Source organism: Barbatula barbatula (assembly GCF_947034865.1).
Source record: "Barbatula barbatula genome assembly, chromosome: 1".
Lineage (NCBI taxonomy): Eukaryota > Metazoa > Chordata > Actinopteri > Cypriniformes > Nemacheilidae > Barbatula > Barbatula barbatula.
Genome location: NC_136766.1, coordinates 8,909,687 through 8,935,307, shown reverse-complemented (window position 1 = coordinate 8,935,307; position 25,621 = coordinate 8,909,687). Strand labels below are relative to the sequence as shown.

Genomic DNA, 25,621 nt, shown 5'->3' with positions numbered 1-25,621 from the left:
TGTCTGGATGATTATGAACCACATCTCTCACAACCTTCAAAAAACTTCTTAAAACCCATCTCTTCTGTGAACACTTGACAGACGATTGAAAAATAAGTACACGTACTCTCAACAAGTAGTGGTCTAGCTTTGTTGAAACTAGTAACTTTGTATTAGCACCTATTGTATTATTGCTCCTGTATGACATATCGCTTATTTCTCCATGAACTCTTTGTAAGTCGCTTTGGATAAAAGCGTCTGCTAGATGAAGTATCCGGTCATTCTGAACAGTGATACAGTATGTATTAAAATTCCATCACAAGGTTGTGTATAAACCCTTTTCCATCACCTCTGGCTTAAAGAAACCTTTAATTGTGAACAATAAAATAATTCATACTATTTCTAAGAATTGCATTACATCCTATAAGTTAAAATGAATTCATCAAAAACTTCTCCCAAACAACGCTGATGAGTTGCAATGTTATTTTTGGACAAAGTAAAACTAGGATTCAAATGTGTCCCGAGGCTACACCTACGCATCTGAAGTGAATTACACATTTGCAAAAAAATCGGATAGAAGATATTACAATAGTCAAATTATCACAGGACCATTGTACTGGAAGCAGTCTGCTATTCAAGAGAAATAACTTTATCTTTGGACATGATGGGCTTGAGGAAAGAAAGGATATTCTATTATTCCATTATTGAATAAAGTCTAAAATCCTCTGCCGAATCACTCAACATACCCACAGGTGGTAATACAGTAGAGAAGTGCAAGGTCTAGAGGAAACGGAAACTGCTAATTTGTTGTGTTGCTTTGTGAAACGTATACGACAAAAAGCAGGTGTACCTTTCTAAATGATGTTTCAATCAAATACTTTTGCGCAAGGGAATTGAAAAAGTTCAGAGAAGTTTGAAAGCAATGATACACGTGAAGTCAACATGAACGTAATGTAGAAATATTAGCCCTTCGTGATATTCTCCAGTGTTGAGGAAGATGGGGGTGTTCTGTTGAGATTCCTGATCATTATGTTAATTATACAGTCATTTAATGTTCTGTGTACTCTTTTACGAAGCCACTTCTCTCCGATTACAGTTTTTCTCGATTGCTAACGCACAATTCATGAAACAATTCACCATTTTCTTACAATTTTAAACTCATTCTCAGAACTATACACCAACTTATCCAAACCCCACTCAAAACAGCCTCATTTTGCAAAGGTTAAACCATGTTCTCATTCAGAAAACTTAAATACATTAGAAAATTAACTGAAATGTCAAAATGTCAACTCAAATAGCACACATTTATCCATCAGCAAACATTCAGAAGCAAAACTGATGACACAACAATCAGAATCACAGGATCATATCAATGGAATCATCTACAGGACTTTATACTACTTACTGTAAACGTAAAGTACATACTTTACATCAGAGACATTTCACTGCTCTGTATCCTGTAAACTGTAGCACGTGTACACCCTCAAGTTGTGACTATCAATTTTATTTGTTGCATTTTATTTACATGTTCTGCATTTTTGCTTAGAGACGACTGCTTACAAAAAAAGTATCCTGTAACGAAATTGGGCCAAAGGTGCAGAGGATGCCATGTTTCTTTATGCCATTGGATTCTGTACTGTGTTGCATACCCAGTTTATATTGTGCTTTGGTTTTTGAACTTTTCTTGTCTTTACATTTACATTTAGTCATTTAGCAGACGCTTTTATCCAAAGCGAGTTCAGGGAGAAATGAGCGATATGTCATACAAAGAGCAATAGTACAATAGGTGCTAATACAAAGTTACTAGTTTCAACAAAAGCTAGACCCCCACCTGTTGAGAGAAGAGGGTTAGTGTACCTTTTTTTTCATTTGCCTTGTCTACTTCATCCACTTTCATCTAAGATACTTACAGTAACAGTAGTGCAATTTTTCTTCTCCCTAAAGCTCATTGTTGCATTTTGCAATCATGTTTTGGGTGAGAAGTTGTGGATTTGTGTTTAGAGTTTCTAGAACAGGAGTCGTCATTTCAAGAAATGTGCTCAAGCAATCGAGAAAAACTGTAAATGGCTAAACTGTATAAATTCATAGGACTGACAGCAGTAAACCCTGCCTGTGTTCAGTCTCCTAAATCTAACTGCTAACTCAAAACTTCCTGCAAGCCCTTTTTTCCACGGGGCCAATACGGATAATTGGCGACTTTTATCTATTAAATACATTAAGTGTTTTATCAGATCTCACCAGCCAAAGTATTTCATTAAACATTTTGTTTCATGACGAAACCTTCCCAATCAATCGTAAAAAGCAAATGCTTTTTGCACTGCACCATATAGAAATGTGAAATGTCACTTTAGTTCACCTTTTAACTGGGAAAGGTGCAAATTAATATACTGTTATTTGTAACAAAACAAACAGAAACGTTCTCTATAGGCCTCTAAATATTTAAAGATACTATATGTATGTGAGTGTTTCCGAGTAATACCTGCTGGCTTTGCTCTTCTCTCTCTGTGTTCTCCACTTGTGGTAGTAGGAGCTTTTTATCCTGATGCAGTAGAAAGCAGTAAGTACAGCGGGGAGAAGCACTAGAAAAGCAAAGAGTAGCCCAACAACCAATCCCATCTGACCTGAGAACAGATAATGAATGTACAGCGACCGTTAGACAAGGGTCAACAACAATCACACGGAGAAGCACTTACCAAACATCTCTCCTGCTGAATAATTGATACAAGACCCTGCGTGAGTGCAACACTGTATTCACTCTGGACTCTTATAATATCTAAAGTTTTGGAATAATGTACTTTTACACTACTCTCTGAAGTATACATTATGTATAATGTGTATTGTATGCGATACTACATTTCCCAAAATGTGCTTTATAACTGCGCAAACAGAACACAATGAATACTGCATCCCACAATGCACTGCACTTCATTGTCTAGATTGTTCTTTCTTCTTTTTATGGCCAATTGACTATTTATTTAATTGGTAAACCAAAGATCAAAAGGGATATTTCACCCAAAAATGAAAATTGTGTCATCATTTACACACACCCTTGTCATTTCAAACCTGTATGACTTTCCTTCTTCTGCAGCCCACAGAAGAAGAATTTTAAAGAAAGTTGGTAACCGAACAGCACCGGCAACCATTCATTTCGATTGTATGGACATAAAACCAATGCCAGTTAACAACATTCTTCAAAATATCTTCTTTTGTGTTCTGCTGATAAAAGAAAGTCATACAGATTTGTAATGACTTTTTTGCAGGTAACTATCACTTAAAGGCATTTTTCTTTTTCTTTCTGAAGAAAGTTTTTATTTCTGAAACGATACCTGGACATAATGTGCCAAGTGAGGTGAAGTGAAAATAATGTAGCTAAATAGTGTCTGAAATATTTATAACTGCATATAGTATATTATTACAAATATGCAATATTCAGTGTGCAGTGGGCTATTCAGTATTTTATTTTGAACACAACCTATACAACTGTGCCAGAAGCGGTCATGCATTAAATCAAACGAGCAAAACAAAATACCAACCTGATCGCACAAGAATTCGTGAATATTTTACAATTCGTATGAATATGTTCAATGCAGATTGTACAAAAACATGCCATTACTAGAAAAAAACAATTCTGAAGCCCCACCACTGGCGCGAAAGCAAATCGTACAAAAACGTTAAAAAAACCTATTAAACTCAATGAATAAGCCATTTCGTAAAATAGTTACGAATTCCCGTGAGTTTGTGTTGAATGCACTGTGTTGTATTTAGAAATTCTTTGATTTCTCTTGATACAAAGACATCACTGGTCTGGATTTTAAAATGAAAAGTCATAAAACAAAGATTAATGATCAAGGTCACATCATGAAAGAACTGAAGTGAAAACCGAATGAGCAAACATCTCAACCGATAAAATCTCAGATAAATCTGTCTTAAACATGGATAAAACAGATTAACGTGAGAAAAATCATTCTCCCTGTAAGCTGAAGGTTAACTTACTGTCGTGCTGTATAGGACCACTATCCACACTGCCACCCAGTCCTTGTTTCTCACAGTAGGGTGGAGCCCATCCACGGTCACAGTGACAGTTTCCATTACTGTTACACATCTGCATGAAAAACACAGGATAATATATTTAACAGGGAGGTTTTGGGTGTAACTTAGATTTAGTGAATTGTGTTCTTAAAATGTATTTTTTTATCATTTACTGATCCTGATGTCATGTATAGGGAAATGTATCATCATGTTAAGCCGAGCTGGAGATGTTATCTGGAGCACCATATCATTTCTGCTCTATGTTAGAAGTCTTCCATATGGCGGTTTTGTGTCAAGAACTCTCAAATGTCATGTTCATATGGATCCGATTTATTTCAGAAAGTCCCTGTGACTCTGTTGTGTTGAAAAGAGAAGTCTGGCATTTAGACGGATAATTATTTTGCTCTACAGAAGAAAGAAAACTATCCCATGTTCTACTGCATTGTATAACAAAATATTAAGTGCTATCTGCAAGCAAATATATAGATATAAAGCTTTTTCTGCAATAATCTATTACTGTTAAGTATCACAATACATTGTTTTATTTACCAAACACCACTTTTTTTGCAATAAACCGCTTCAAAGTGCATTTTGCTTTTTATTGCAATTTCTTTGTCTGACTTCAAAACTTTTTGCGACCAATGTACTGTAAATGAATCTTTAGTTACAGTAAAATCGCTCCCATTTTACCGATCCCTATTTTCACTATGACACAGGCAACATTTTCCGACGTGTCTTTCAGAGTACAGGGCTTATACAGCATACACCAGCTTTCATCTTAATGGAATTTTTTTAATGGAATATTTTACACGCTTCAATCTCACCCAGAGGCAAGACAGACAGAGCGGACGGGAAAGAAAACGTGCTGTGTGCAAATACCACGATCACTCACTTTATTCACCATCCACACACTTCCCTAAGCCATACGATCAATATGAATCAAATGATAATGCAAATGAATAATGAAAAAAAGCACTTTCTGAATCTCTAATCGCCCCTGAAAGACCTGTCGTATTTGGTTGCCCTTTGGAAAAGCGTCTGGGTAAATAAGCAAGAAATAAAGAAATAAGGGAAAAGCCGACGAAAGCGTGAGTCAGAGAGGGCAAACGGATTAAGAAAGACGGGATCTGAGGTTATACAGCTTGGAGGCTGTTTACGAGCGTTTGACCAGAAAATACACAAATCAAATGCTATACACCTTTGCTAATATAAGAAAAGCATTGGTTTTATTAGAGGCAGTACGTGTCGGAGTGGAGTGACCCGGAGGGCGGCTTAAAAGGAACGAAAGCTGTTAAATTGGCAATGAGTGAGTCTGGGTTAAAGACGAACTCAGAGTATGAAGGAAAACTAAGACGTAGTTATTCAATTTATTTGGGGGGGGTCTCTTGGTTGAATAGATTTAATCTTTTTTGGCATATGGTTATGATTTTAGGTCCTCAAAAATAAATGTACCACAAAAGAAAGGGCCTCCCTGTTTCTCAGTTTAAAGGCCAATTCACACTGATCCAACAAACACCAACAAACACATTATTTATATATTAGAATATTGTGTTTATTGGTGTTAGTTGGAACAGTGTGAATTAGTGTTCACCCATTATGTTGTCTTTCCAAAGAAGGATTCTGTTTGGGTCTGGTCATCAAATTATCTGGGCATTTTTTGGTTAAAAGCATCTGCCAAATACCTTGGCGATCTGTTCTTTCAAAGCAGTAAATAAACTAAAGATTTTATATGACTACTCACCCCATGCCCGTGGCAGCGAGCGATGCAGGTTTCTAACATGGTGAAAGAGGCGTTTTGACATCGACGGTCCCTGCACACCTAATGGCAAGCGAAACAGAAGTCCATTTGATCACAAACGCAAAACAACCACACTTTCATTGCACAGCTTTCTAGATCTCTTCACTCTTATGTGAAATATTTCTGTTTCCCACATCGCTCCAAAGTCTCTTTTCTCGCATAAGAAACCATCTCAATTTGAAGCACTATTTTTTTATCTGTTAATATATTGTATACTGAATTGTGACCCAATAACTAGTCATAAGTGTCCATTTTTTGAAAAATTTAAGATACGCCAATATTGGGCCGGGATACAACTATTAGAAAATCTGGAATCTGAGGGTGCAAAAAATAACTTTTTGATATATTAACGTTAGGAAATTTACAAAATATCTTTGAAACATGATATTTACTTCATATCCGAATGATTTTCGGCATAAAAGAAAAAGCGAGCATTTTGACCCCTACAATAGGTTGGCTATGATTTCTACAAATATACCCGTGCTACTTGTATCTGGTTTTGTTGTCCAAGGACACATATTTTATATGTGTTCATATGTTGTATACAAAGTTTACAACATGAACAAATCCACGAAAAAAACTTGCCTTCCCCTCTCCACATTTGGTGCCAGTCATGACCAATCCAGGGTCCGGGAGATCGTCCTGTCCATCCTGAGTGCTGTAAACATACGTGCCCCGGCACTTGAACTCGCTGTCATCTGTGCGAATGGTGGTGTCTATGGACACAGCATTGGTGCCCTTTGGCTTTTTGGCCGCACTGTGACACTGTATTTTGCCACATTTGGCATCACTGTAAGATTTCATACGAGAGTTAACATTCAAGATATGCAAATATGACACTTTTCCACCATGAAAAATGAATTGGGTTATTTTAGGCGACTGATAGGATGTCAGAACTAATGAATTCGACAGGCTTTTCATTTCCAAAAGTCCCTAAACGAATCTCTTTATAAACTTAAACATGACTTTATTAGACCTAAAATAATCTCACTCAATTCACTGATATCTTTTAGGCTACAGGGACACTTTCTGTATCCAAATACTGTTTTAAATCTATTTCTTTAATAATAAAGCGTGCCGTTCATGACTGCTGATGTGGACTTTGACAGTACTCATGTCAAGTCAGCCACTTAAACACGAAACAGCAAAGGGCCGTTTAATACAGAGAAATCCCACCTCTCACCTTTTCTCACACTTCACATAGTTTCCATGTCTGTCCTTGCCACAGTTTCCAAAGGCGTTTCCTGCCGCGTTCACATCCTGAAAGCAGGCGTCATGCGCTGGCTGTGCACCTGGACAAATTCACTTACTCTATTAAACCCACATTATCTCTCAGAAATGCCTATTTCAATCACGTTTTCAAATAGACTCTTACTGTGTGAATGGGAAATTGACCATCTGGATTCATGCCAATAGCTAATGTTTAGTTTAAGATAATATCATGGAGATATATGTTGATATCAACAGTCACCAAACAGTGTTTTGACTGCAACATGTTTATTGTAAGGCCGTCGTTTTAGTTTTCCACGTATGTGTCAAAACACCAATCGTTGTGTACAAGTAATCCAAAATGAAACAAAAACTGAAAAGTGTTCTGTGTGTAAATATGAAAACACCTGTTACGTGCATTAACCTCAAACATGTCACTCCACCTCCCCACCTGCTTCTGCACTAATGACAACGTCCATCTACTCTGAGACAGAGGCAAAAAGCCTGACTGGATGTGAGCCCAGAATACACTGGAGGTGTACAGCAAACTGCAATGAGCTCTTAGTAAATAATCAACATCAAGCACTATTTGATCATAAGTGCTGACTAAACACTGAAAGAGCTCAATTAGCATTCATAAACTCAAGTTTTGAAAGGTTTGTTTAGGGATAATAGAAACAGAGACGTGTGGCATCAGATTCAGTCTACAAACAAAAATAAAAAGCAAATTGCCATTATTAATGAAGTACCTTGAAATGCGATTCAACTCGCATGCAAATGATGATATAAATCAGGTAGTTCAGCACCATGACATACCGAATCAAAGTACAATAATATTACTACTTGACAACCACAAAACTGCTGCATTATTATTTTTAGTCATCGTTCATTACATGAAATCGCATGAATATAAAAAGACAGAGCTGTACTGTGAAACTTGCATAACATTTGAGATTTTTCAGATGTATCTTCGATGAATCCCATATATACTAAACCTATTGTGTCTTAAATTCATTTTCCTGAATGTATATATCTTTTATTATTTCATTTATTATGTATTACTTAATTTTATTATTATTTGCATTCTTGTTATTATGGTAACACTTCACAACAAGATTGTATTTGTAAGCATAATAGCTAATGCATTCCATTCGCAATGTCAAACGTGTTGTCTTCTCATGCTTGACGTGGTCAACTTGTCAAAAAACGAGTTGGACGTATGACGTAGTATTTCTGTGCTCGATGCACTCGCCCAGCGTTCGTGCAGGTTTCGGAAATCCGTTTCGTAACGACGTTTCGCGGAAAAGCACTAGCACGCTCACGCATCAACCAAGGAGAGCGGGAGAAGGAGCATGCGCACAAGTCTCTCGCTTGTGTGCAGGAGAGAGAGAACTACGTTCGCGAAGTTCAGCTGTGTTTGTTTGTTCACGGCATTTGGGTGATGAATTTTATATCAAATGTGGATAAAACACTGGATTTGTAGATCGTTTGAAACTGATCGATGGAGCGGACATGATCCGCACGCCGATATTTGAAGGGTAGGACACTCTTCTGTAAATCCTCAAGATTAACATGAGATATAGATAAAGTTACGGCCACTTTAACTAACCAAAACTAACAATGAGCAATGTCGTTTTTCAGCATTTCTTAAAATCTTTGTTAATGTCAATTGAATTGTTCATGTTAGTTCATGGTGCATTGACAATGTTAACAGATACAGCTGAAATTAACACGAATGATGAATAAATACTAAAAAACAATATTGCACATTGTAAATTCATGTTACCTAATCCATTAATGTTTATTGTTGTTAGCAAATACAACATTATTGTAAAGTGTTACATTATTATTATTGATTTATTATAGTAATCATTAGCAAAAATCCAACATTGTGGTATTGTGACACTCTAAACTAAAGGAACCCGGTCACACTTTAGATTAGGGTCCAGTTCTCACTATTAACCATCTATTAACCAATACTTTTGCCACCAAACTCTACTTGCTGTGCATAAGGTAGTTGTTAAGTTTAGGTACTGGTTAGGATTAAGCGATGTAAAATAAGGTCCTGCTCATGCAGAATAAGGCAATAGTCTACGTGCTAATAAACAGCCAATAAGCATGCTAATATGCAACCAGATGATAGTGAGAATTGGACCCTTTTACCAGGACAGCTAATTCAAACCGTTTCTTTATAACCAACTAACTCTGAATAACCTGGATTCACTGAATGTAATTTCTCTACAAGCCAAAGGCAAGAGCACAGAGTAAAACAGCGTATTTCTCACCGTAGCCCCATAACTGCAGGCACTGCTGCTCGTGGGTCAGACACATGCCATTGTAGCAGTAGGCACGACCGTACTGACAGGACGACCCATCCAGCAGGTAAACGTTAGCGGGGCAGTAGGGTGAACCTCCTGTGCAGTATTCTGTTAAATCACAGGCGCCGGCCGGTCCGCGGCACATGGTGCCGGCCAGCTTCAGCTGCAGACAGAGGGCGTGATAAAGAAATTGGAGGACTTTCGATAAAAGAGAGAAAAAGAGCAGGTGGTGGGCAGACTTGAGAGAGAAAGTGGATATGAAACACACTAAGTGAGAGTCACAATACAGATGGTGTGAGAGGGAGGCGGGGGAGAGAGAGAAGTAAATAGATAGTTAGGCACCTTGCAGTCCTCGCAGCAGACCCCGTGGGCACACTGCGCATCTGCCTTCAAAGTGCAATTGCTGGGATGGCAGCAGTCATTGGTGCACTCCTGCCGGAGATGAAACACACACAAACACACACAGTTTATAAATGCATTGAAAGTAAATCACCATATATCATTGAACTCATAAGTTATGAAAGTACCATTTCAATTTCAATGTTTATCCATTCATCCAATACACATCAAGTATGAAAGCCTGCTGTTCATAAATGTCAGTTTCTTTTCATAGCCAGTAATTAATATTTTTATATTTCCTTGCTTTAAGTGCAAGCTGCGAACACACACACACACACACACACGCGATACTGAAAAGGGTAAAAGGATTATATCCAGAGGAGATACTGCACAGGGTGTCACATGCACATAAAAAGGTTTGACATATGACACTGATATATACAGTGCAGAGGCATCTGTCGGACAATAATTATACCATACAGCTGAACTTTGTGTGTATGATGTTTTTGTGTGTTAAATGGGGAGGAAACAGTCACGCACGCATACATCAACTGCTACACGCCTTGACATCATTTCAGAGGGACGTACATCAAGCGTAACAGACAGCTATGATTATCACACGAGCAATAACTAAAGGCTGTGATTCACTGAATATAATACAAGAAGTACACTCATTGACAGCGGTCCTGCACCGCCTGTTTTTGCTTATTCAAAGTGTAGAAGGTTGGCATATTAGGGTGGTTTGCCATAAAAAGTATACATTCAAAGATTTTCTGAAAGGCAAGGCAAGTATTGTTTTATTGAATCTACCTTTGGCATCCAGATGTTTACATACTGACTAGAAGTTACAGATGATCTACCTCCAGCAGATGGCAAATCAGCCACCCATTATATGAGCAATGACAGGCTGTCAAACACAGCTTTATGTTTCCTCCCTCCACTCACACACTGACATGCAAGTAGATGTAAAACACAAACATTTTTGCACATTTTCTGCCTACCTTCCAGCTAATAAAAAAACAGTCAATCACAAACACTATGATAATTAATAATAAAGAAGCGAAATGTATTATTAATTATGTTTCAAATCAATAATTCTTTGAGTTAAAAATTGTTTTATACTATCATTACACTGGTTTCAAAGCAAGGTAGCAGTCATAGGTGTGCATTTACAGTCCTTCCCAACACCGCCGAACGTGGCTCATCCAATTAGAAAATAAATCAAATCCATTTGAACAATGCAGATCGAGTTTTGATTTATTTCTTGTATTACAAACCCTCCACTGGTCCCTGAAAATGATTAATTCATGATTGGTCTGATTCAATATTCTCTAAATCAATAAGTAATTCTATTCAATAATTCATTTAGGCACAAATCACCTCCGGTTCTCCGCAGTCACATTCCTCCTCATCCTCTACAAAGCCGTTTCCACACCTTTTGCCCCCGACCAGATCCTTCATGTTGGGCATGTTGAACAGACACATCCCGCCTCCCTTGTGAAAGTAGCTGTCCAGGTCCTTTTTGCTACATCGGCTGAAAACTTTCGGGAATGGATGTCTGTGGACGATATCAGAAAAGAACTATTTCTTGCATAAAAGGGACTTCATGAATAAATAAGAGAATAAAACAAACAAATAATAAAATATCTGCACAAACATTTTCAAAATTATGGAGGAAACAAACCTAAAGTGATGCTGTCAGCCCTTAATATTTATTTAATTAAGATTTATGGTCGATCAGTATGCTTTCTAAAACCAAATTCTTGGATGGTTCCCCTCAGTTCTTACTATGTGGTTACAGATATGCCTCCAGTTGTATGAGTTAAAGGGATAGTTTACCCCAAAACAAGAATTTTTGTATTATTTATTCACCCCCATGTCATTCAAAACTTGCATATGATAGATGTTCTGACAAATGTGGTTCTGTGTCCACACAATGAAAGTCAATGGGGTCAAGGTTAAATTTATTGCTGGACTATGCCTTTAAGTAACAACATGATAATAAATGTATTGATTTAAAGACAGAAGAGATTTTTTCAATCTCTGTGACATCTCCTCCGATCATCTGCTTTTCCTCTCTTCCACTATCAAAACATTCTTATCTAGACGCTTCAGAGAGTCCACATAACTCCCCCAACAAGAAACCCTTCTCACATCAGAATGTACTGGACAATCTCACTTTTCCCATTCCGTCTAACAATTTGGAATGTACTGTACTCAAACAAACGTTGACCTTTCTTATCAGTAACAGCCTACCTGAACCCTTCCATCAAGCTCTATTCGCTCTAAACTCCTCTCCTAAAACAAAGCACACCAGAATATCCCTGTACTAATGCAGTCATCAACAGCACCTGAACAGTATATTTGAGGTTTTCTTAAGACATTAATAGGAACATTGGCTCACTAGACTATGGCAGTCAATGATGTCACAGATTTAAAATTGCTAACATTCTTCTCTTTGTACATCATAACAAAGTAATTTATACAGGTATGAAATGAGGGTGAGCAAATGATGACAGAATTTTTATTTTTGGGTGAACTGTCCCTTTAACTCCGGGTCTCTTGTGTGAGGTTGATTAAACTTACAAACATGTTCTGGAACCGACACCCCCCGACTAAGCAAGGTTTGGGTTAACCAACCCAGAGTTCCGGGTTTAGCTGACATTAAATTAACTCCGCTTTCTAGAAGACCCCCAGGTTGGGTTTGTCTGGTTTTGTCGCCCCGAGTTTGTACATCCCGCTTTGTGCTATAGGCCTCTGGTTTGTTTCTTATGTCTTTTTGTTTAATATAAAAGTTATATTGCATGTGGATCCGATGCCATGCCTGATTCATGTATTGTTGCATGAATCACAACTGAAACACAAGGGCTATATACTGTATACACAGTGAAGAACAAGATGACAAGAAACACCAACTCCCACGAAAAACTACAAAACATGGCACAGGACAGGAAGTAACATAAAAGGCCATGATACGCAGGGCAGAAATAGAATGGATCATGACAATAGGTATGTGTTTAGGTAAAAGATCATTTTTGTTAGCAGAAAATGAAAGCTGGAAAAAACGTGAAATGACAAAAAAGATGCTTTGCAGCATTTGAGGTCTAAAAAATACAAAGAAAACAAGTTCATATTCACTTTTAATAGATACAACAATAATATGTGTACATGTATTTAGGAAAACTTAAAAACTTAGTTTTTATGTGATAACCTTGAATTCTATCAGTTTCCATGTGTCTTGTCATGTTGTCAGTCTTTCACATTGCTGTTGGATGACTTTGTCACTCCTGAGGTTTGATTTTGTAGAAAATTCAACAGACACTGGGCTGGAATGGCCACAGTACATCTAGAAATCCTGATTAAATAAAAAAGTGGGAATGGTCTCTAAAATCTTTTCTGCGGCTGTATACAAACAATTTATGAGAGCAAAGCCACTTTTTCCTGTCGTAAAAGTGAAAAAGCTTTAATGAATACCCAAACTATATGATTTATTTATGCATGATATCTGAAGATAATTACTAACTTCATTTGCATAAAGCAAACCCTAATGTCGTTCGCTTCACATTAGTGGACTATAAACTCTGTCATATATAACGAATGAATATGATTTAAAACACAGCTCTAAACCTAAAACCGTTCTCTATCATCTATTGCAAAGTAGTTTTCTGCTGTTTTCTATATGGACAACGTCACAACTTGGCAACGTGCGCATCATTAACAACTCACAAGTTCCATCATTGGTCATTCATCATGTCACTAAGTCTTCGCATCTAAGCTGGCAGCCTTTCTTATTTATCCAAAACAATTTCTAGAAGATTTTCTGGTTCATAATGTCTTGGAAAACAGTTCTCACCAAGTCAGCGGCAGTGTAGCGCTCCCCCAAAGACCCTCAAAACTCAAACCCCAGTCAACTACATGCCCCCCACCCCTTTTCTCAAAATGTGAGGTTTCGGAACGGATCTCAGCGAGTCTGTCTAATATATGCTTCTTTTGTAAATAATTTAGACAGAATCTTCATCATATGACCAGAACTGGTTATAAGTCATAATGGCGTCATTGATGGCAACACACAAACTCAATGTCTACCCTCAAGCTAATCTTAACAAAGCTGAGCTCGATTTCCCTCACCGCATGCCCCTCGCTCAACATTCTGGTTAAAGGTCATGCAGTCACTGCCATAGCAAGCTTTTTAATTATCAACATATAGACTGGTCCACTCTTCATCTTATTCTGTCCACTGAGAAAGCTCAAGTAAAATGCATTGCAGATGTTTTTACGAATGTAAATGTGGAAAAATACCCATCCTTACCCTGTGGCTGCTGCCATTACACATCCACCCTGCTCAGCAGTGGCTTCCACACAACAGCCTTCATGGTCGTGGCTCATGCCAAAGTTATGGCCGATCTCATGTGCCATGGTGGCAGCCGCCCCAATGGGCAATTCCGAATGATCCTGGAGGAGAACACTTTTAATATACCACCCATAACAAACGCTGCAATAAATGAAACAGCACGTCAAAGCCATAAACTACTTTTAGGATCTGTCGAAAATGACGAATTGAATACTCAGCAATAAAGTATTTGCAGTTTTTTACTTTCCAGCTACAGATTAATTGTTCTTCATAATGGAAAAAAGCCCACAGGCAACTGTTTCTCTACAGCAAAGTGCATCAGTTCCAACACCACGGTAAGTAAATGGCAGAAGAATCCCAGAGGACATCTCTGATCTCCAAAGACATCTTGGATATGTTACAATGATGCCATAAATTGTAGAGGATGTCCGTTTTTTTACCCGCAGGTGGTAAATTAAGTGCCTTGGCCGGGGAAAACGGCGTTTACTTTATCTTCATAACGCAACACAAACAAAAACACACACATCAGACGCTCATACATATTTTCTCTTTTCGAGAACAGGAGCATAAACTGCTATCTTTGCAAAGGGCACGCCGTGTTGATTTTTACACACAGCGCTGATAATATCTCCACCGTACCGACAATAATGAAATATGACATGCAGTTGTCTTTCAAATTACTTTTCTTTATGGATTTCCCATTTACACCTTAAAAATCACATTGTCCTTGTGATGCGGGATCTGAGGCTTTCGGGGTACTAGCGGGGGTCCATTTGAGATAAGCACTGCTTTCATAAACACGGATCGAACCAGACGAGACCAAAGTCTCACAGCGGGCATTTTCAATGCATTACAGCGTATATCACGCTAAACCATTTCCTTGTTTATTTTCCTATTTAAATGTGAAAATCTATGTTCAAATGGGTTCATTATACAGAAATTTCTTTTAGCGAGTCAATATTGAAAATACTTTCGATTTTCACTGAGCAACCAGTGATTCACGTCAAGCATGCATCCAAAACATGCTTCTCCTGCAACTCAAAGATCTAAGCGCGCTATACTGATATAATGTAGTACGACCCCATCCGTTTGCTCATATTAAGCTGGAAGCCTTCAAGCCTCATTAGCATTCCGCAAAGCGTGTCTATCCGGCCGCACAAACTAATAGAGTCAATAAACAGCTAATCAGATGTGTGCGAGCTTTTGATCGCTTTATCAAAACCCCTGCATGTGCCACGTACGAACACACGCACACTATACACACTGTTTACAAGCCCGTTACAGAAACGCTTTCTTACCACGTTGATGCCGCCCGAGTTCTCGTGACTGCACATTCCCTCCAGCGGCGCCATGCCAATAGTGGTGCCCTTGAAAATCACACCACTTAGGAGAGAATGAGAAAACGGATGACAAGTTTAGATATCAAACAACTATTTCATTCTACAGTATTTTAAGAGAAATAGCATGAGCATATTTTGCACAAAAAAGCATGTATGTTTGTATTTGAACACGTCAGTCGCACTAAAAATGCCCTAATGTCATTGCATTAGGCAGTAAAATATTCAACCAAATATTCAACAGAAATGTTGAACAGAGATACAGTTTTTCACAAAATATGTAAATATTTAGCAGCAGCAACGTTGAGCGTAAACTTAAGCAACACAAGTTTAAGCCCACATTTTACTCAATAACCTTTGTTTAGTTTAAATTCAATTAATACACAATAATCCTGTTTTAAATTATATAAAATATATCTGAATTTGTTGTGAATTATACCTGTGGTGGTTACTTTGCTAGAGAAACTAACTTTATATGTACACCCATTTAAAATGAGTGCATTTACATTTAGTCATTTAGCAGACGCTTTGCAAGACTTTTTCGTTAAAAAACTGAAAAATAAATTATTATTTTCATGTAGATTATTTGTTTGCCATTTGTATGACATTTGGTTTCATATTTTAACTAAAACAATGAATATTATATAAACAGTATACATATGTATATTAACTTTTTGGTTCCAATGCTTATCAATTAGAGACCAAAACAATAATAATGCAAAATTATTACTAAAGTAGCTTTTGGTTAAGAAACACTCCTCTTTTATATGTGTATATGGTTGTTGTGCATTGGCAACTAACGTAAGCAGTTGTGCATTGTCATGTTTCTTGCGGGATTTCAGCTTCTGTCTCCACTGAAGGAAAGACCAGAGAGTTGAGTTTGGCTCCTCATTGATGATGCACTGATCATGTTCTGTCCAAACCTCTAGACCGATCAGAGGTACACGAATGTTCAAGTCTCTGTAAAACTGATCAGACAAAAACAGTACGGTTACAGTTATTTTCTCATAAACATTCTTACACTGCATCTATTTACACATATTATGATATTCCCATTTTGTATTCCAAAAGCAAACACGTTGTGCAAACAGTCCTTTTAACCAATGAAATGTACCCAGGCATGACATACCTTATCTACATAATTAGCAATTTCCATTATCCTCAGTTTAGTTTTTTGCAGGTCCTTGTTTTGCTTTCTGAACTGTAAAGAGACAAAAGGAGACGCCACGAGGCGAATTCATCAAAACTGAAATGCGAACACTCCGTGTGAGATATTGCATAAAAAACCTATTCCTGAGAAATTTGATCAACTAAATCCATTCATAATGAAATGGCACATGACCTCAAGACTTTTTCTGAGTTTTACTGAATGTGATTCACGTTTTGATGTTAAGTCGTGAAAGAAGCTCAATCACAGAACTCAATAGAATGTAACATTAAAAGATGGTCTGCATGGCCCTTCTATCGTGTTCCCCATACCAGGAGACCAGAAATTAAACTATTCTATCACGCTGAAGTATTAAATGCATTGAACTTTTGATAACTCCTTAGAAGATATCAGAAAGGAGAGCGATAAAAAAGTGGGCTATAGCTAGATAGAGAGAGATTTAAGCAGCAATTACCCAGAAAGCACATCGGAAGGAGAACATAACACTAAGCTTGAAGCACGGTTTCTAGAACTCTGCCTGTTTTTGATGTTGTGAAGGTTTAATTCCTGCAGTGAGCTTGCTGTTGTTAAAGTTTCTCATTAGTAAAAGTGCGTGTAACACAAGTATCATCAGCTTACCAGTGTGTTGTCAGCTACTATATACAGTTCCATGTACTTAGTAGTACCCCAGACATTTCTTCTAACCTAATGGTCAGAAAAAAAGGAAAGTCAAACAAAAATACAATGTTATTTTATGGATTTTTCTAGTCTCCTGATGCTCTTTTTTACATACATACACAATGAACATCTGCATTCCACAAACAACGTGACCGTTATAAATTGACAAATCATTACATCACACACATTGATGTTACTACGGAATAAATATTGAAATGAGTATGTAAATTGTTGTTCATGCAGACAGGTTTGGTGTTTATTTGCATTTTAATTGGCATGTCCAATTTACTCCAATAGCTGTTAAGGGCCGACTGGACATCTTTCTGGTTTACAATGCCATTGCCTCAAATTTCCTTTAAGTGACAGCTTATACCAAGTAGTCAAAAAAATATTTTGTTTAGAAAATGTAAAGTGAGACTGAAAATATGTTTGGATCATTTTAAAGAAACAAATCTGTCATTTTGTGAATAAGATTTCATACCGCATGGCTTGCTTCCAATGAAAATTCAATAAAAAGATCCCGTATGCGGTCATCTCAATGGTTACTTTTTCTCTCATCAGACCCAATTCGGTCTAAGCTAATCCTTTGCTAAAGCAATATTTTTGTCTCTTCGATTTAATACTGGTGGTAATGCTGAAAGTCAAATATTTATTAAGAGTTGTACTTTGGAGGACACACAGTCAATAACAAAAAGCTCTGGAATAACCAGGTGGGTTACTGGCATTTTAAAAATTGGCTAATGTTGCAATATTTTTGGTCCATGTTGTCAAAGTGCCATTTTTAAGTCCTATTTTGTGACATTAAAGCCGGGGTGTCCGATTTCCGAAATATGCATGTTTAGACAAAGCCGGGCCGGTACATCCTTGTAGCCAATCAGCAGTAAGGTGCGCAGTGCCTCGTGCGGACATTAGTCGAGCCCGGCGCTGACGACAGCGAAAGATGTGTTTGTTTTGGGGATTTGAGAATCAACAACGGCTAGGAGAAATCGGACACCCCGCCTTTAACACAACTCGGAGAAAAAATGTATGACTCAAATGTTGCTTTTTCATCGCCCAGGGGACTAAATAGAGTCCATACAGACTAACTGCGTCCAGACTTGCCAAAATACCAAAGAAGTATGCAATCAAAAGAAAAATACATTGTTGAGATGTTTTTGAAACTCACATGAGATCACTGGGAAGCAGAACACGTCTGACTGCTAAAGGTCTAAATGGTGTCAAGGATACACAAATGAGATCTCACCTGAGATGTTCTTTCCATGGAACATGTAGCACTGCATTACTACCCCCCCAAAAAGCCCAGAGACAAACTGCACTATATATATATGAACCTCAATATTCAAGAGCATTATTATCCAGTTGTAGAGGGAATATTTCATCACAGAGGAGCGAGAGCATTAGTCCACACTGTTTTCTAAATTTATGGACCCTCTAAAATCTCATTTGTAAACAGAAGGCCTATTGAAAGTCTTCAGTTCTCAGCTTTAATGAGAAAGCGAGCGCATGCAAAACAATACCAGGAGGAAGCTTCCGAACTGATGCTAATAATCCTCAAGTTTTTTTTAATAAGTCCACATTAGGCACTTCATCAGTCTAAATACTTAACCTGGCCTTAAAATGGCTTTATGTCTCTACACTAATGAGTCAAAACACACACTTCCGTCTGCAGCACATTACAGGAACAGATACCTGACCTGAAAATGGGTAGAAGTGCAGAACCACAAAAGGTTTGCGTCAGACCTCACTGTTCTCTCTCATGAGCGGCCTGTGTTTAATAGCTATCCTTTATAGAGTGGAGGAAACATCTTTGCTTTTGCGAGGGAGAAACTAGCTCTTACATCATGAACAATTCAGTCGCGACATCAGAAATAAAGATGGTAATGACTCTTTATTTAATGACCTTCATACCCAATAACATCCAAAACAAGGTGAGATTTTGTACTGAAATGTGTAGCTTAACTCCGTAATAACAAAAAAATACTTCGCGGTCATAAAATTTGCTCTTTTTACCTTCTAAGATTCTAAGATCATTTTAGGACCCTGATACCTCCTATCAGGAGCTAATGATACCAGTAGATAGATGCATTCGGCAGATGTTCTTATCCAGCTTGACTTAAAGTGCAGTCACTCTACAAGTTTCATCAGTGTGTGTGTTCCCTGGGTATCGAACCCGTGACCTTTGTGCGGCTATCGCAATGCTCTGAGCTACAGGTACAAGTGGAATGCTCATTACTCACTGACCCTTTGATGCAAAGGTTTAAGGTGACCACTGAACAGGCTCAGGTGTCCAGTCTGATGGCCGTGTCCACAGGTGCCGCTTTTGATTGGCAGGTGTTCAGTCCGATAGAACGTGTGGTGGAGAACCTCCTGTCCTCCTATTGGCTCCAGGTAGAATGTGTCGTTTGAGTTCAATGCAATCAGGCCTCTGCAAGAGAAAATTTGGAGTAATGTCAATTAAAAAGCTCTCCAATAGTCAACAAGCACTGCGATTGAGTATAAAAAAGTCCAGATTAATTGGAATATAGTCCATGAAATATACAAGATCTATGCGATTCCATAATAGGTTATGAAGTGCATTGACATGAGGGTTAGTATATAGTGACACGATTTTCATTTTTGGATGGACTTTTCTATTAACAAGCCCAACATTCACAATCTCATTTCCATTTTATCTCTCTACCATCTCGCAAACACACATGAGTGGAATTTTAATGGCTCTTGATCCTTTCATTGTATTGAAGGTAGAGGAGGTTTTACAATCAAATGTGATTTTAGAGGCAGAACATATAAACATATGTAAAGTACAGATTGTTTCGAAACATTTACACAAGTGTAAAGAAACACGCAATTTTTCCCCAGTAACAGTAACGACAAGCAGCTCTTCATTTATTTTATATTGTTTACAAGATAAATATATTAGAAATGTTTGTCTTTACATTCACAACTTGTGCAAATCCATTTAGCAACGAAACCCATTGTTTACACCCCAGGGCATCCAACAATTATCTTCTCAATGAGAATTGTTATTTTCCCCAAGCTGAAGACAGTTTCAGATAATATGCCTCTTATGAAAATTAATTTCATAATGGCTCCTGACACCCAAACGGTAGACAAATTTGGCTTTGATTCAAATTGCCTTATAATAAATATAATGATAAAAATTTATATTTAATAATACAAATTAAACAACAAACAACACGACAATTTAGACATTAATTGATGACTCATTTTACTGCACATTTAACAAATACCATATCAACCCAAGCTCTAATAACAGCTTACTGGTTTAAGACTTTTCCCAGAGTAAACAGAAGCTTCGTGTTTCCTTCACATTCAAAATTTAACAAACCATGTAGTCAACACATGCTCTCTGCTTCAAATGGCGACTCACGCAATGCAGAATGAAGCGATTTTTGTTAAAACTTCATTTAATTCTGCGCCTAAAGTGATGGCTAAATGACTGACATGTTCAGAATAATGCATAAAAATTATATTACAAGAGCTTTTACTCTTCCAAATCATATTAGTAGAACATGTATTACTATTATATAACTTTAGTTTATACTGGAAGGAACATTTTAATGACATTTACAAATTGAGTCAAAAAACTATTTGTCTGTCTACGATTAATTGTCCTCCAGATGCTCTGTACTATTGTTATGTGATAGATTTGTTTTGCAATAGTTTTATGATAGATTTGTGTTGTAAAAAAGCAGAAACATCCAAATAAATATCCTTAAACGTTGCTTCATATCTTGTTTTGCAGCTGCCTCATGACCTGAAAACATAGGAAATATTTACAGATTTGAAGGAAAGGGGAAGCTCACCCAAAAATCAACTTTGTGTGATTTCTTACTCACCCGCATGACGTTAAACATGTTTAGAGAACTTCGGAGCTCAAATTAAGATATTTAGGGGACATCATGGTGTCAGTTTTTGCCAAGGTCCAGAAAAGTACTGAAGACATCATTAAATTGGTCCATCCGCGCATAGTGGCTCAGTAGAATTTTTTGAAGCGACTTGAGAATGCTTTATGTGCGGAAAACAAACCAAAATACCGACTTTAATCGATAGATTCGCCTCTGTCCTGTCAGTGTATAGAGTGCGTTCACTAGCACTTCTTCTTCTTCTTCTTGGATGAGAGCACTTTGACGCATGCGTATTAGGTTTGTGGGCTTGCCCCTATTGGACGCCGGCGGTCTAACGCACAACGTATTCAAAGCGTCAAAGTGCTCTCGTCCAAGAAGAAGATGAAGTGCTCTCATGAACGCACTTCATGAACCGTTTTGGTTGTACACTGACAAGACAGATGAGAATATATAGGAATACATAGATAATATAGTATATATTATCTATAATCTCTAGGATGTCCCCTAAATATCTTCATTTGTGCTCCGGAGGCACCGGAAGTTCTCTAAACCTGTTTAACGTGAACTTCCCCTTTAACTAATGATTTCAGCATCGTCTCGTGTCATTTTTTTTAAATATGATTTTCCACCTGATGGAGTAACATGTGGTAAATCCCCTTATATGTTACAATATTTAAGTTATAACAGACACTAATTAAAGGAAGCAAAGGAAAACTTATATTTTTTGTGATGTTCATCTGCTATGGTAAATATATGAATACAGCACCTTGGCACATGGCTTGTGAGACAATGTCAAGTCAAAACCTTTGAATTATTAGTCTGTCAGCAGGGTGTGTGATAACCTTTAAAAGATATAGAGGTTTGTATCTAAACAGTCAGTTTCAGACAGAGGACAGACACAAACTCAAGGCTGATATTGTTTATACACAGACAGGAAGCAGCTCCAAATGTGGAATGAGGACTGTGTGCAACAAACTATTAACATTCTGGTGGGCTATAGTATTAGTCGTCAAGGCTTATATTCAATAGCATCCCAATTTCCTTGTGAAAGCATTTACTCTCTCCACAAATGAAGCAGAAAAAACTATTTACACTACCGACACTATTTACACTACTGTTGGATATAAAGTCCTCCCTTGTTAAAGGGACAGTTCACCTAAAAATGAAAATTCTGTCATCATATACTCACTCTTGAGTTGTTCCAAATCTATAAAAATGTCTTTGTTCTGATAAACACACATACATATATTTGTAAGAATGCTTGTAACCAATATGTTCATGGCCACCATTGAAAGCAATTCTTCCTTCTATGGTAGTCAATGGTGGCCAAGAACTGTTTGGTTACAAGCCATCTTCCAAATATCTTTCTCTGTGTTCATCAGAACAAAGACATTTATACAGATTTGGAACTTGAGGGTGAGTAAATGATGACAGAATTTTCATTTTTGGGCGAACTGTTCATTGGGTGAAGTCATGACATGAGGAATATCGTTTCTGGGTCCAAGATGATATTCATTTCCGGTGAAGATACTATTTCAACAACCTTTTATGAGCACTGCTTATTCATATCACACATTTAAATGAAACTTTCCTAGCTCGCCTGATCTGCAGCATTAATATTTTTATAAATCATTAAAATAATAATACACTTTTCATTAGTTTTACATCACGCCATGAGTGTACATTAACATTTTTTGTTAATTGTCTTTGGCATCTTATTGGACCCGGAAGGGGAAGATTGGTGACCTTTCTCCTATGACAAAACATCTGTCAAGTTCAGTAATGGAAAAACCAAAAAAATCATTCAATGATGTCTTGGTCTCAAGATTTATAAAGACAAACAAAAAAATCATTAAGAAGATTTGAAGACATCTTTAGATTTAAAGATATTTGCATCATTCACAATATATTTTACGATTTCAAATGTTAAAAGAATACAGGCAGAAAACTTTGGCGAATTAACAATTTTATCTTACAATATGAAGGTAATATTGTAAGAAATAAATGCAATAATAAATGTAAATCCATATAGTTAAGTAGAAAAAAACATTAATTTGACCGTCAAATAATTCAGATCACCCTCAATCCATTATTCCCGTTTTTCTCCAATTGCATCTATGTTAAAGATTCCCATTGTGTATGAAAAATGTAATTAACAAAAACAATGCAATAACACATGAGATACTTGTAGACAATCAAGTACTGTGCATGTGTATCACACTGTGGCATTTCAACATTCCTAAGACATATGACCAAATGAATTGAACTGCTTGTGCTCTGTAGCGACCTGAGAAAATCCAATTATGTAGGACAACATACCTCATTCCCAAACATGTGCTCAGAGCGACCCAGGAATCTGTATGACCCCTGACCCTCCCGTGATAGAAGCAATGATCCTGGATACGAAGGAAGAGAATAAGATTATTTGAGGCAGAGAGATGCAAAAGATACAATACAGCAGTTTGCAAAGACTTGGGCGTTAATGTTGTTCATAAACCGAGCAAAACTAAGTTAATGGCACATCTATCCAATTAATAGTAAAAAGACTACATCTGTAAATCACAATTATATTTGATACATTTTTGGTGTTCAGGTTTATTGGACTTAATTAGTCTAGCTCTTTTTCACTGAAGTGTCGTATACCTCCCCTCCCAACATTTGGAAAATAATCGCTCCATTTAACTACTGAAACAGAGCCAAACTAGTACAACTGATATTCTTTCAGCTATTAGACAAAAGGCTTATATGAACGGTCAGACCGTGAAATTAGTTCATTTATTTGAACGGACCGGAAGCAAAAAGAGGGATGGCCAAGCACGGTTGACACACAAATCAATTGACTCTGGAGACAACGGCCGATAATCTCGCTGGCTGTGGATCACCCAGACGAATAATGAGATACCGCATCTAAAGAAGCTGTAAATGTCAGGAAATGCCTGCAAAATAGCTGAGGATTCCTCAACTTGGCATATTTTATTTAACGTCTTGGAATATAAAAGGTCAAATTAAGACCATCTTGGAAAATATGTCATAAGAAAATCATTATTTTATTTGTGACAATCTACACAAAGTAAGATTCATACATCAATGTCGCATTTATATGTGTACTTGTTCTCTTATTCGTCAGTGAAGACCATTCTTGATGTAAAATCATTCATCATTTCCAATTATGCATATTTAAATGCATTTACATTTAAGATTCAAGCCATGAAATCATCCTTAAAGGTCCAATGTGTAATTTTCAGAGGACCAATTGACAGACAAGCAATATAATATAGAAATAACTTTATCTTCAGAGGTGTATAAAGACCTCACATAATGAAGTGTTATGTTTTTATTTCTATCTACATACACCGCGGGTCCCCTTACATGGAATACACCATGTTGATCTACAGTAGCCCTTAACGGACAAACTGCTTTACAGAGCGTGTTTCCTAAATATGTTATCTCCTTCAGCAACGAAGTGAAAATGTCAAGACTTCTTAGTCCTGTGTCAGCCACCATAGTGCTTCGAAAGGGAGGGGTGGAGTGAGCCGATGGTTGTGATTCACAAACTCACTAATAGATGTCATACACTGGACCTTTAAATATATGCAATATGTAACTTTTGCATTGAAACACCTGTAACTTTAGTTTGAAACTTCAACACACAAAGAGAAGTACATAATGTTAAACTAACATTTCCCACAAAATCGTAGCTCACTGTATAGATTATATGCAATTATAAGCGTGGTAAGATAAAGAGAGCTTTCAACACTGGTTTTTATATACTTGCTTGACCTTTATTTCTGGTTTATTTTTAACCACCAAAAAAGTTTGCAATTGTAACTAGACAAAAGTGAATTTGACTTTAATCGAAATAATAGCACCAACATCATTTCCACCACGTTTCTAAACACAGTCAAGAATTTATTTTATAAAGTTTCGTAAACTACAGAAGAAATGCCCATATATATATACACATGTTTCTGTACTCAGCAGTTTTTCATTTTCTTCCGGTCTTCTTCCTTCCTCTTTGTGGTTGTCAGTAGGTTTAAAGTGCCCAACATTTACACACATGCCCAACATTTACACACACACTCGCTGCGTGTCATCACAAGAAATATTTTCATTTCCAATAAACGGAACTAAGACATAAAACTGATCTGCTATGACGTGAAGGCAGCACGCTGACAGTTTAATCTTCCCGCTGTAAGACTCATGAATATTAGATTTTCTCTGATTTGATAGAACTAAGGTTTGCTTAATGACTTTTTTTATGAAGTTATAAATACGACGCTAAATAAACTTCTGTGTGTGTGTGTGGGCACCTAAGGTTAAATATTTCACTCTGTTTTTAATGCACGGTTAACCAGCAGGATTACGGCTCCATCCCTGTCATGTTTTCCGTTACAGATGTTGATATTCTAAGGGAAGAGAAATCCTACAGATTTCACTAGATCGTATTATCCTGTCTTTCACAACAGAGAGCGGCGGCGCGCTGTGATCCCCACAGCGACTAAAGCGAACTGCTCGTTCCCCTGAAAAGCCCTTTGTGTGTTGTTGCACAGTGGCGAGATTTACGCCC

The 25,621-nt window shown here is 37.3% G+C and overlaps 1 protein-coding gene across 2 annotated transcripts in view; it reads right to left on the bottom strand.

The window, feature by feature from the left end:
* The window catches only part of adam19a (ADAM metallopeptidase domain 19a), a 68,329-nt gene that overhangs the window by 6,857 nt on the left and 35,851 nt on the right, over positions 1–25,621 (bottom strand). For both annotated transcript variants that reach the window (XM_079453376.1, XM_079453377.1), the window contains 15 exons: positions 23,374–23,450; positions 19,427–19,610; positions 17,147–17,212; positions 16,490–16,561; positions 16,162–16,328; positions 15,322–15,406; positions 13,982–14,124; positions 11,053–11,230; positions 9,676–9,765; positions 9,301–9,496; positions 6,990–7,098; positions 6,392–6,596; positions 5,750–5,827; positions 3,973–4,081; positions 2,459–2,600 (listed from right to left, as the gene is read on the bottom strand). In XM_079453376.1, coding sequence (XP_079309502.1) covers positions 2,459–2,600; positions 3,973–4,081; positions 5,750–5,827; positions 6,392–6,596; positions 6,990–7,098; positions 9,301–9,496; positions 9,676–9,765; positions 11,053–11,230; positions 13,982–14,124; positions 15,322–15,406; positions 16,162–16,328; positions 16,490–16,561; positions 17,147–17,212; positions 19,427–19,610; positions 23,374–23,450 — 1,901 coding nt within the window. The remainder of the gene's footprint in view (positions 1–2,458; positions 2,601–3,972; positions 4,082–5,749; positions 5,828–6,391; positions 6,597–6,989; positions 7,099–9,300; positions 9,497–9,675; positions 9,766–11,052; positions 11,231–13,981; positions 14,125–15,321; positions 15,407–16,161; positions 16,329–16,489; positions 16,562–17,146; positions 17,213–19,426; positions 19,611–23,373; positions 23,451–25,621) is intronic.